At 34.8% G+C, this 14,154-nt stretch overlaps 1 protein-coding gene across 3 annotated transcripts in view; it reads right to left on the bottom strand.

The window, feature by feature from the left end:
* LOC131435640 (homeodomain-interacting protein kinase 2) overlaps positions 1 to 8,375 on the bottom strand; it is a 232,080-nt gene extending 223,705 nt beyond the window's left edge. The window contains exons 1-3 of one of the 3 annotated variants that reach the window (XM_058603742.1): positions 7,760 to 8,375; positions 7,103 to 7,346; positions 6,205 to 6,812 (exon numbers count right to left, since the gene is read on the bottom strand). In XM_058603742.1, coding sequence (XP_058459725.1) covers positions 6,205 to 6,544 — 340 coding nt within the window. In that variant the 5' untranslated portion in view covers positions 6,545 to 6,812; positions 7,103 to 7,346; positions 7,760 to 8,375. The remainder of the gene's footprint in view (positions 1 to 6,204; positions 6,813 to 7,102; positions 7,347 to 7,759) is intronic. The other 2 variants (XM_058603740.1, XM_058603743.1) reach the window with 2 other exon arrangements.
* Positions 8,376 to 14,154: the final 5,779 nt, after the last annotated feature.

The following is a 14,154-nucleotide window of genomic DNA, read 5'->3' as shown; positions in this document are numbered from 1 at the left end:
AATAGAATCGAAATTTTCAACTTAAACGTGTATAGCATTGAAGTATTTCACTATTGAAAAACCTGTCTCATTTGACACCAGCCAATCAGAACGCGTTCTGAGGAAGAGAACAAATTATCTGCTGCTGTACAACAAATCGTTCCAGAAAAATGTTCCGAACAGTGCTTTATATCGTAGTGAGTTCTCCAATTTGGTCCTTCTGAAAGGCAGGAATGAATCCCGTACAGCATCCTGATAGTTTCTTTCAATGAAATGCAAATCCAATGCAAATGCTATTTTTATAGCCGTTAGGACCGCCCATTAGTGAAAAAGCTACAGACGAAATCACGTAAAAAGAAACCTCTTAACAAAAATTGGATCAGTTTGGATTCTATCTCCACTGCGAGCAGATGTATTTTGTGTCGTTTGCAAAGCTAGTTTCGCTTCCGACAAGAGCGATTACGTCACAGCTGCCAGTCATTTGCATTGGTGAAAAAACAACGGTGGAGAGCATCACACAGAATCAGCCGTTCTCATGGCACTAAAAGTTTTCTAAAGAACTATTAGGATTTCTTGCTCGCAAATCGAAGGTAAACATCCTCAGTTTAGTGCAAATCTAGAACTGTTTGATTTGATTTGTGCACCTTTCGCTGTGTGAAATTCACAGTAATCGAGATCAAGTGAAGCCTTCTTGGTTTTTGCGAAAATTGTGAAAAAAGGGGGATGCTTGCATAATTCTTACAATTGATCAACTAATTGATATTCGGAAGTGTTAAGGAACATGTCAGTTGTTTTCATATTCACGACATCCAGTTATGTCTTTGACATTACCCACCCGCCTTTTTTTCGAGACAACACTAGATCAGAACGTTTCGTGCATTTCTAAAACGAAACAATAAAATCACAAAACTTTGAAAATTCGCAGAAAAAACATATAAAATAACGCATAAAAAGACTTGAGTGTATGTTCTTCTGTTCACATTTCCGATTGTAAGACACAATTGATTTTTTTCACCACAACTGCAAATGGCTTGCCACACTAAGTACATTCAATTTTTTTTAAGACGTGCGAATTTGCAAAGTTTTTGCGGATTTTTTTTTGTACGAATTTTCAAAGTTGTGCGTCTTTTTGATGAGAATTATCAAAACTATGTAATTTTTTTTTGATGTGGAACACATCTTTATTTTCTATATAGGGGTGCAAATCAGAAACTCAAGGAAAAATACACGTAGAAATGTGGTCAGGTTTTAAATACTCACAGCTCAGTATATTTTGTATCAATTATTAATATTATTTCATTATTTGATTGGAAATATTTCTAAGATGCGATTTGAATATATCAAGCAACGTATTTTCAACTATAAATGATTGAAATTTTGATTAGTAGCAAGCAGTGTCCTATTTTGTCTGCTAAAAATCTCCGGCATACCGGATTTCCCTGCCATAGGAAGTAAGCGATATATCAAAGGGAAAGCATCGCTCTGATTGGTCAATCGATGCAAAAGCGAAGCTGTTGGAAGCACGCGAATCTACGAATAGAAGCAAAATTATAGCTAACATTTCAGTCCTACGCGTAGCATGCTAGAGGCAGGTTGTTGCTAGACAGCAAGACAAAAAGTGCCATAAAACGATTTGGAGCTTTAATTGGTATGCTCTGATCTTGTGTTATGCAAGATCGAATAAAATTGCATGTTATGTCGTTTCGCCTGAGAAATTGACAACTACCCCTGGGTAAATTTTGAGTGCATACGATTAATTTCTAATTTATATAAGATGAACTCGATTGATAATGAGCAAAAGTTTATCGCTTCAACCGAAATCGCAGAATAGTAGTAATGGTAGAGAAACGCAATAAAAATAACTGCTTTCATACAGAACTTGAACACAAGCTTGGCGAAGAGAAGCTTAAATATCAAAATCGTATCGCAAGTATGCACAAAGATATAATTGCATACATTTGGGATATTGATGTAATTTGGTCGGTTATAAAACAAACAATGTTTGGTGATGGTTCCTAATCAAGATCAATCTAAGCAGACTCCCCTGAAATTGCGGATTGAAAAGTGTGACGATAGGTTGAGATGTTTGATAGTAGATCATTTGAAATTTTGGTTGCCTTGTTCCACATCAAATGGCTCGAACAACCCCATGGGGCTGATCCTTGTAGTTTTTCAATTTTATTTTTTTTCACGATTCAATCACCTTCGGCTCATCAGTTCAATTGCAGTGGCAAAGTTCACGCTATTTATGTAACACTTTAAGGAAATTTGCACCGAAATGCAATATTCTTCCTGATGTCTCGGACGTTAACGAGTAACGACTGACGACGGTTGCCGCAAAATGGGGGCATTTAGGGGTTTTGGTTAGAAAGAATGTTTCTCTTTGTATAGCATACAAGTATTTTTCATGCAGTTTTTTATGCGTGCACATTTTCAAAGATATACGGTTTTATGTGAAAAAAAAGTTTTTCAGGCAATTTTTCGAAGTTTTGCGTTTTGTCTTGCATTAGACAGGCACGAAACATCCAGATCTGGTGTAAACATAAAAAAATCGACTCTGCTTACTTAGAAAATTTTCGAGATTTCTGAAATAGAATTTTCTTTTGTATGTCAGATGTCTTAGGAATGCGTAATACGTCGCGATCTGATGTAAGTTCCAGGACCGATATTTTTCAAAATAATTTGTTTCAAGATAACAACGTCTCAGATCTCAACGTTTTATGAATTTTTAAGACAAAACAAAAAATATCAGTTCGTTTTAACATCTCATCCATGTTAGGGCCCGCAAAAATCAAATACGATTCCAAAAATGAGCAAACCAAATGAACAAAAGCTGCTACGACGAGAGAATACTATTGTTATTGACTTAAAGCGAAACCAAATTTTAGCCTTCGATACGAGAACTTGAAGGTTTGCAGAAGAAGCAAATGCATCTTGATCCTAAACGAGCAAATTGAATTGTTTTCAATTCCTAATAGAATTGAATGTAGATAATACTACTGGTTTTTTTCAGTTGAAGCAACTGCACCAAATAGTCCCCGATTTCTAGGTGGAGCATTGTTTGAGTCTGATTGTTTATTAATATTAATTAATTTATTATACTGGAGAGCTCTCTACAGAAATAATTTCGAGAATGACAAGTTAGGTAGTCAGCCTTTCAACGATATTACCTCAACTATTTCTTAATACTTGGGGAAAATGTTTGTACCATATATCTTCATGAGCCGATTCCATTACTTCGATTTGTGCATTTCCAATTGCGAAACATTTTCAAGCAAAGACAAAAATGTACAATTGCTCGAATCTATAAGTAGAAGCGCCATTTTTAGACACATCAGAATAAGGTTCGTACGTATCGGAATGAAATGTAAGCTTAGATGAACGAAACACCAATTGTTCCGAGACAAAAGAGCCTAACTGAAATTTCTTCAAAGTTTGTAATATCAATCGAAAACTTGTGGTTTTGACTTGAAAATTATGCGAAGAATCGAGGATCAAATATGTAATCCATCTGGTAATTTGAGAAAGAGAAAGGCCCTTTTGTCGTGGAACGGCAATGGATTTTTTTTGTGTAACATGCGTTTCCATTCTCCAGATATTAAGCCAAAAAATGTCATATGTCTTTACCGGGCGAAATATATAAAATAAAATAGATCGATGGTCAACACCAACGACGAATGCGAACGATGTTCATGTTTTTGGTTAACATGTTCGAAATTATATTTGGAAAATTTACACAAAAACTAATTGTGTTGTATTGTGAATAAAGAAATAATACGAAAATGCAATCAAAAACTATCCAAAATTTAGGTTGCCTCGATCCACATCAACAGTTCGACAACCACTGTGCTGGTGTTCTTCCTTGTGATCATGGCAAACCATTGTCGTGATGCAAAATTACGAACTCATGCGCACCATCATTTTTTCCACGTCTTTGATTCTTAAAGAACAACTAACGACAGAATTGAACAAATTTCAGTTGTCTTTCTTATCTGGAAAGGCTTTGCAATCATTGAGAACCTACTTTTGAACCGAATCCCGGGAGGGCCAAATGTCAACTACCACTCGAATCAGTTCGTCGAACAAGTTAAAAATGAAGAAGTTAAAAATCAAATTGATACTTGAGTCGATTCGGAAGAAGAGATTTTTTGTGTCTCAGTTTAGCGGGTTTTAAACGAATGCGGTTTTTTATACGATTTTTCGAAATTATCCGTTTTTTTATGTCAATATTGAAAGGTATGCGTTTTTTTAAATACGAGTTTTCAAAGCTATGCGATTTTTAAAAATGATGCAGTTTTTTATGCGATTTTTTATGCAAGTTTTCAAATTTCAGCGTTTTTTGGGCGAATTATAAAATTTATGCGAATTTTGAAAGTCATGCTTTTTATTAACTTTCCAAATTATGCGAATTTCTAGTCCTGCGGTTTTTGTTATGCAAATTTCCAAAGTAATGCGAATTTTTTATGCAAATTTCCAAAGTAATGCGAATAGAATTGAATGTAGATAATACTATTGGTTATATTCAGTTGAAGTAACTGCACCAAAAAGTCCCCGATTTCTAGGTTGTTGTTGGTTGGAGCATTGTTTGATTTCAGAACACCATAAAATTTTTTTTGAACACCGTAAGATTTGAAAAATTTACACAAAAACTAATTGCGTTGTATTGTGAATAAAGAAATACTACGAAAATGCAATCAAAAACTATCTAAAATCTAGGTTGCTTCGATCCACATCAACAGTTCGACAACCACTGTGCTGGTATTGTTACTTGTGATCATGGCAAACCATTGTCGTGATGCAAAATTACGAACTGTCTATTTTTTCCACGTCTTTGTTTCTTAAAGAACAACTAACGACAGAATTGAACAAATTCCAGTTGTCTTTCTTATCTGGAAAGGCTTTGCAATCATTGTGAGAACCTACTTTTGAACCGAATCCCGGGAGGGCCAAATGTCAACTCGAATCAGTTCGTCGAGATCTTCAATTCTAATGAAGAAGTTCAAAACCAAATTGATACTAGAGTCGATTCGAAAGATGAGTTTTTTTTGTCTCAGTTTAGCGGTTTCCAAACGAATGCGGTTTTTATACGATTTTTCGAAGTTATGCGTTTTTTTATGTCAATTTTGAAAGGTATGCGTTTTTTTTAAATACGAGTTTCCAAAGCTATGCGATTTTTTGAAATGATGCAGTTTTTTTCTATGCGAATTTTTAGAGTTATGCAGTTTTTTTATGAAAGTTTTCAAATTTATGCGTTTTTTTGGGCGAATTACAAAATTTATGCGAATTTTGAGTCAAACTTTTTTTTTAATTTTCCAAGTTATGCGAATCATTTTTATGTGAATTTCTACAGTCTTGCGGTTTTTGTTATGCAAATTTCCAAAGTTATGCGCTTTTTGCAGGCAAATTTCCAGATCTTCAACAAGTTTTTTTTCTTGAGAGTCTCGACATTTCATGCATTTTATAAACATTTGGCTTAGAAAAAATTCTTTTTTCAATGTCCCAAAGTCGATATTCTTTAAAAAAAAATTTCCGGAGATAACACCAGATCTCGATGTTTCATGAAAGTAAAAGTAACCCGTCAAAGAAAATTTTTGTTTTGTCCTTACTTTTGCGATTTTTATGACATGTTTTCAAAACTCCATGCGGACCTCATTCTCCGCTTAAAAAAACTAGAGTGCATTTTAAAAAAGATACGCAGTCGTTTTTACACCGTTTAAACATCAAATTTAAAATGAAATAAAAACGAATATAAGAAAATTAAAATCATTATTGAGCTTCCGTTCATTTTGATGGGATATATGTGAAAAAAATCGACACAAACATTATTTACTGTAACCGTTTTTGTTGAAGAAGATGTGCTCTCGCCACCGTTTAGTGACAGTCGAGCAACAATTAGTTCACCAAATGCGCATTCGGCGTTGGTGTTGATCATCGATCTATTTCATTTTCTATCACTCGCCCAGTAAAGACATTTGACATTTGTGACCTACTATCTGGAGAATGGAAACGCATGTTACACGGAAAAAAAATGTGTTGCCATTCCAGAATCCCAAATGTTAATCTACATATTAGAAAACCAACCTCCAAAACCAGGCTCAAGTGTTTTAATAAAGAAATACCAACGGAACATAAAAAATATTTTCAACGCGAATCCAAACCAAAATTTCATCAGAACAACGCAAAACGAAAACGAACAGTAAAATGAGGAAAACTCACGAGTTTTACCTTCGCAGTTTAGTGCTCGCTGCGGAGAGGCCAGCCGACTGACAGGTGACAACAAATGGAATCCCTCCCGGATAAAACGTTCTTCGGGACCGCTTCGGCTTCTACTTCTTCGACGCAGAAATCCTTCGCGAAACTCAACGTACTGATCGTGCCGATGTTGTTGTTGTTGTTGCTGTTGTCGATCGCAATGAGATAAACAACTATTCGCTGCTGTCGAACAGTGCTGATTCTCTTGATTAGAATACCGCAAGGACGGTGACGCAGATAGCAACCGCGACGAAGAAACTACTGTTGGGCGACCGGAAAAGTCGTAGTTTGAGCGGAAATGGGACGTTTTCATTTGCGGCCCCGCCTAGAAAGTTTTTCCTCTCGTTTTGGATAGATGAAATTTACCGATCATCAGGTGCAATTTGCCTTCATTTCATTGACTCGTTTTTTTTGTTACTCCAGAAGTCACTGGTTTACAGAAAGCACACATAGAATACGATAATTTGTTAAAAACTCTGTGCAGAATGTCGATTGCTTTCTCAAAGAAATAGCTTTCATTTCGGCCACCATGGCTTCAAATATTTACAACACTACAAGTTACATTTAAAATACACTGTACACTAAATACGTAAAACATTAGTATGGTGTATCACATTTTTTAAGCGAGAAATACGGAAGCGAAATCGAAGATCTGTTGATATCCAAAATTTATTCAAATTTCATCATTTCTGAAATGTTTCAATATGTTAATTTTATAAAACGAAAAAGGCTGTAATAATAACAGCAGTTCTTCGGTAATCTTTGAACAGATTGTTTCCAATTTCGCCGTTCATCTTTCTCGCAAAATTTATCCACGATCGTTACATTGTCTCAACTTTTACAACTAACTATTTCACAAGTTTTCTCTTACATGATCAACACTGCGCTTTCGAATCCCACTATTGGCGGCTGTTCTTGCTGTTTGGTGATGTGTTTCTACTCTCTCACGCGCGCTCTGCTATTGATGCTGGCTTCGGCCGCTGTTTTCACAATTTTTATTTATTATTATACTCTACTCAATGGCGAACATCGGCCATCACACAGAATGGTCACATTCACACCAACACTACAGTAGATTACCGACTGAATTCGCACACGCACACAGGCAATACAACCTAAATCGGAGGAAAAAATATTATTCACAAAACTTCGCCACCATTTTGGTCTGAAACACGAGCCGCCGACGGCTGACAATCGTCGGAGGCAGTAGAATGACGTTTGACGTCCAACGTCGATCCCCCCACACACACAAATCAACAAACGAGAGCGACGGTGGCAATAGTGCTTTCTCTTTCGTTTATGTTCCTGACTGACTTCAATCGCAGTGACTATCTCACTTGCACTACTCCTCAAAAATTAACAAGATGGAAATTTACAAATGAATATTCTATAATCATCTCAATTCTAATCACGAATAATTTCTCAAAAAAGCACGGGCTCGGCTAAAAATGTCACCGTTTCAATAAACGAATAAAAAACCTCAAAAAATGAGGTTTTTTCGTTCACATATGGCAACTAAATTCTCCACCTCACAACTTTCTCTGGCCCGAATCTTGATCTTCAGAATCAAATATTAATCTTCCGAAAATCCTGTGCACTGAATCGAAATCTTCCAAGATATTCGGTACTGTATGGGAAAACCAATACGATTTCGCCTACGTTCCGTTGTTTTCCTTTACCATTTATTCTTCGCACGCCCTTCTTTTCCAGAAACTAGGAATCATTTTCCCTTCAATTCAGCACTTTGTCCCCGGCACCATTTTTTTCACAACACCTCACACTCGATTCGTGATCCGCACGGGCAATCTGCCACAATCCGAAAAACACTTCATGCACAAAATTTTGCCAACATCTTCAATAAACTTCTTTACTAGACACTTGCTGGGCTGTGCTACCAGAAAAAAATTGCTGCACTTCAGAGTGACGAGCTGCAGAAAAGCTGTACTTTTTCAGTGCTCATTTTTTAACGTCGCACTTTTTCGTTTTTATTTTTTCGTACATTCGATGCACTGCATTATCACACGCGAAGCACAGTGACAAGATAAGACGACCACGAAGAGTTAACTTTTGCTCACAATTTTTGTATGAAAATTATATGTACCGAACGGACGACGACAAAACGCGACGCGTACGTGCTTGTGGAAAGTCGCCTGAAGAATGAATGAAAAGTGATCACGGACGAACTAACGCACTAATCCTAACGTGTATTGTCAGTGTGTGTGTGCGTGTGTGAGCTGTCTGGAGTTTCATGGTGTTGACGACCGCATCACTTATGCAGGGCGGCTAACTTTCAATATAATTGCAAAAACAAGTTCAGGGGTGGAACAGAATATAGCACGTTGGCAAAACCAAACTTTAGCCGCTTGTCAGACTGACAGCCAGAGATGCCAGGTATTTTCATAGAAATATGAACAAAATATCTGTACTTATCTGTATACACAATTCTCGCTTGATTTTTCAGGAGGCCGTAAGAACAAGTGACATTTTCGCTTTGTTTACTTTATCGTCTATTACCAAAAGGTTTTTACGTTTACCACTCGACTCTTTGCATAAAATGATACCCGAAACTTTCGACTTTCAAACAGAACTGTAAAATCCAAGACAATCTTCATAATCACAATAATCGAACCGTTAACCGCGAAATGGTTCACAGCCTTAGTAGATAACGTTTAGCCTTAGGCTGCAGTCATAGTGGGTGTGAGAAGCGAAGCCGAACTGGTGACTAGCATTGGCAAATTATAAGCGAGAATGATACTAGTAGCTAATCAAAAGGTCTCTTTTAGAGAACAAGTGAGAAATCGGCTCAGCTTTCACTCTGACAGGGTCCCTCTGTTTTGTACGTTTCCTGTTTTCGCTAGCACCAAACTCGGCTCAGCTTCTTGCGCTTACTCTTTCTGCAGCCTAAGGCTAAACGTTGCTATGATGAGAGTTGCAGTTTCATCTGTCATAATTCAAGGAAATATGAATTTAAATTTAAATAATGATTTTTGGTCCATTCTGCCCACGGTTACAATGTTTATACATTTTTCCATCCGTTTGATCATAGATTTTATTGAACTTTCTAGACATTTCAACCACATTTTCTCATATTTTGGCTTGCTGTATGATACACTAATGGTAAAGATTTGGTATTCAACTAGGACAGGATCTGACAATTGTTAATCCACTTTTAGGACCAATTTCGGACCAGCTCGTGATTGGTTGAAATTCACATAAGCAAGTACAAGTTGTTGAAATCAATATTACTGCAGGGTGGTAGAAAAAGTGTTGTCAGTATCGTCGATAACAATGTAGCTTGATATTGGATATTTTATTTTTCGGGTCATCTTTTCAAAATTATTAATTTCAATAGGATTTAAGTTCAATTTGTTTTTAAGTTCTATCAATGCGGAAAGTATACGAGTACATTTAACAATCACTGGAATTATGTTGTTTGAGAATAGCACCGAATCTTTGGATACTTCTGTATGTTATTATTTTTCTCAAATAGAATATGTTGAATACTTTAGTTAATAGCGGCCCTTACACGAGTAATTAAAAATGTCATTAGTTAAAAAAAATATCATTTTAATGAACGTGTAGTGGTGCACTAATGACGAAATTTCTAACAAATTTGAATTACATCATTAGTTAGTCATCATTTAAAATGACATTTTTAATGCTCGTGTAAGGGCCGCTAATAAAGCTGCAAAAATTAATTACCCATAATTGAGTGTTTTAGAAAATTTTTATTAAGCTGTTTCAACTAAACGTTTTCTTCAAAACAAACATCTGATCAAAATGAATCCAGAGATATATTTTTGACCGATATAACATTTGTCTAAGTGTTTTCAAATGATAAATACTTGCATGTTATAAGGGGAGAAAGTTTTCAGAATGAATAATTATCTCTACTGGCAACAGTAATCGCGAGGCATTTATTATTTACAGCAGGGAGCAACCGGAATAAGAAAAGAAATATTTTTCTGAAAAAGAAGCCAGTTGTCTGGTCCTGTCCTAGGTATTCAACGTAGATTTTCATTTGGCAGCTCTGATTCTGTTTAGAATAATTTGATCAATTAATTGCATTAATCGATTAATGCCTTATAGTAATCGATTACACTAATCGACTCCTCTTTTAATAATCGAATACCTAATAATCGATTAATACGAAAAATTAGACATCACTAAATGTTTGTAATTTTCGTCAACAATCGGAATCATCAAAAAATCATTTCAATTCTTTATACTTTCACTAGTGCACGCAGAGAAATGGAGCATGTTTAAAATAACAAAACAGTTAGTACTTTTTTTATTCGATTTAAAGCTAGAATATGATTTTTTGAATCAATTTCTCCCTTCAACATCAACAACGATCTCTGTTTGATTTGAATCAAAATTTCGGTCTAACCAAACCAAAAATATTTTTGTTAATACTGAGTTATTTTTTGTAGAAATAAGCTAACTATTTATTATGTATCAATCAGATTTGATTTGATTCTGATATATCTGTGTGTCAAGAAAAAAATAAATTCAATTTATCAAAGCCCATATTTATGTAATGATACAATTAAATTTACTGTTTAAATGAACCGTAATAGTTTCATTTCTTATAAACCAGAGCGATTGTTTTTCCGCGTGAATAAATTACAACATTTTTTGTACAGCGGAAAAGTTTTTACGCGTTTTTTAGTTAAAATTTTATATATTATTTTTTATATTTAAGAATATTTTTGAAAATTGCATAACATTACATAACAAATTTTCTTTAGAAACAATACCTGATGCAGGATCTCTATCTTGTCCGGACTGATGGAGCACCGCATCATGGGATGCTATAAAAATTTAAAAAAAAAACTAGATTTGATTGCGACATGGTATTATATCGATCATCTTGTAACAACGGAGGAATTTTAAAACAATTCTCAACTTAAAAAATACTTTTCAGAAATTTGAAAACGAATATAAATCAAAATAGAATGTTGTATCAAAAATTACCTTGTAAATATGCTTGAAAGAAATCATTTTATTATTAAAAACAAACAAAAATGAATGATTCCAAAATATAAAAGCGTTAGTTGAAATAACTTAATTCAAGAAAATTTATTTCAAATTAAAAGGTTTGTGAATTTTAAACGCAACAATGATTAACTTAATCTAAAGTTCGTTAATTTAAAATTAATTTTTTAAATTGAATTTAATGTGAAATTATTTATCAAGAAATTGACAGGAACGCTCTAGTAAAATATTTGTTATTTTTATCAAAATGTCGCTTGAAACAAACTAATCCGCTGAGAAAAATTTATTGTTCTGTTTTGCAGTTTCTAGAATCAATATTTGCTATATCAAATCAGATTTTCTATTGTCACTATTTAAAAAAAAAAACATTCGTTGTGTGAAACCCGAAATAAGTTATTTTTACAATTTTTTTCTCTGCGTGTGTGTTGGTTGTGAGATTTCAGCGTTAAACGTGCAACCCTAAGTCATATCGTTCAACTCCCAGCCAGAGCTGCTAAATGTCACTATCAACGAGTAAATTTGCACGACGAAGATTGGAAAGTTTATGTCACTGGACTGCTGCCAACCAGGCTCTACCAATTATCATATATTAAGTGTCTGAGAGCCGATCTGTCATAACTTAAATTCTCTTGATATTATACTCACCAGGACGCTCATTGATTGCCGACGCGATTGATATTATCTTCATTTTTCCTGTCACTGCTTGACTACGATGTGACTAAATATTAATCAAGCAGCATAAACATTGAATTAAATTCATGTACACCAATAAACTTCGAAATCCGATGACTTTTTACAAAGAACAATTAACTTTATCAATTTATGTTTATGTTAGTACTCTCATGGAATTTTTTTTACTTCAACAGGGAATAGGAGAATGAGAGAGAGAGAGAGAACAAAATGCGTCACCTGTCTTTGACTGAGTATACTTCTAATGTTACTTGGTCATTGAACCACAGACTAACAGACAGGACACACAAATTAGATTCTTCAATCATTTTAACGGCCATTTTGAATATTCCTTTATTTGGGACAGTACTCACATGTGTCATGATGGCGCCACGTTACCCTATCAAAAACATCCTGTCTGTCATCTAGACTGTGTTTATTTTTTTCAATTACCAACAGAGTTGCCATTCATACAGAATAACCTGTAATGTTTTGATTTGTATACGTCCATGCGAATTTCATGCAGGATACAGATTTAATACATATTGCCAAAACTATATACATAATTTTGCCTACTTCTCATCCTCCAACGCAATACAAAATTGAACCCGCTTTGTTACAATATTTACTTGCTTCTGATCCGCCGCCACTTAATTTCGGGTGAAAACTACCAACACAATAAAAAATAGTCTAGATGAACAACGTTGAGTCAAATAAATGGTTACCTTCCAACATCGCGAAAAAGTTAAATATATTATCAACATAATCCAATAATTTATTGACGATTTATTTTCAAATATTTTGATGAAATCAGGCATCCCTGCAAGCAGCTGATCGGTGTTGACAAACGAGGGGAAACCAACTAGTAAAAAAACTTTTTCATAACACTAGGGGTGTACAGATAGAAAATAGTTCGCGCAGTACAATATAGGTGGAACTAGTGCATCACGAAAAATTATTTTTATTGAAGAATCCAATCAGCGTGGTCACCACGAGATGGCGTTATGGTGATTGTTTTGACATATCCCATGCATTTAGAAAAATTTTTGACGAATTTTTCAATTTACTTGAGTTTGAAAGAATGCAGATGGCAAAACCTTACAAATATGGGTAAGAAAAACGATTATTCACGTGTTGTCATCAAACATATGATTTCAAATTGTCCTATAGTCTTGACAATCTCGGATGAAATTTGAAATTTTCAGTTCACATACAGATTTTATTTAAATGATAAAACATGAGTAAATAGACTAGTCATAAAACTTTTGATCATAATTTATCCATTAATCTCAAAATCCAACCCAAAAATCAAAGAATATCCCAGATATGAAAACAGTACCCAACCTCACTTCTTCGAATTTGATATTTCATCTTACGATTTCTCCATAAATATCAATCGAACATACCACGGAAAGTTACTGAATCATTAATGATCGATTTTTTTACCAAATTTTCACACGTTTTTGTATGTTAGTATTCGATTCATAAGAAAAAAAAATAAAAACCATGCATTTTGTTCGAATCTTCAAGCAAAATCTGAAAATTATCACCATCGCTTAGTTCAAAGCTCGCCACTCGGGCAGCGCATCGATCGCAAAAGAGTTGGTTGGATTCTTCAATAAGAAATTACTCATACTGTCATGTTTGTTAGTCTGTGATTGAACTATCGAATATCCCATTTGACAGACACTTTGACCGTACCGATCACAGTTGACGATGATTTTAGTCAGTCTGTCAAGGTCATTTGACATGACTGACAATTTGCAGCTCTGGTCTAGCACAGAGGAAATTCCGAGCGACGTGAGTGAAACTGTCATTTTAAATTCATTCATTGTACTACGTTACATCATCCGTATTTTGTTGCCTTGATTATGATCCACGTTCGTTTCTTGCTTCTACTATCGGGCTCATATTAAAAAGAAAAACTTTTTCTGGATACGTTTTAAGCTTATAGTGTAGAATAAATGGGTTTTAAAACGAATGTTATAAAAACAGTAAAATTTCCTATAATATCGGATTAAGTTCTACATAACATTGGTGCACTGTGAACTTCGCTAGAGCTGTGACCAGACGAGAGACCTTGTTCTTGATTTCTTCTGACAAGCACAATAACGTTTTTGATCCCCCGATACAGATTTACAGATTTTTCTCCTCAAAAATGCAGATTGAAATGCAGCAACCCTGATTTCGAAGTCGAGTACTTAAAGCAAAGCCTTGGTATTACATTCCTGTAGTGGAATTTGACCTTCTGTTTCA

The sequence above is a fragment of the Malaya genurostris genome, chromosome 3, assembly GCF_030247185.1.
Source record: "Malaya genurostris strain Urasoe2022 chromosome 3, Malgen_1.1, whole genome shotgun sequence".
NCBI classification, from domain to species: domain Eukaryota; kingdom Metazoa; phylum Arthropoda; class Insecta; order Diptera; family Culicidae; genus Malaya; species Malaya genurostris.
This window is presented reverse-complemented; position numbering and strand designations above follow the sequence as displayed.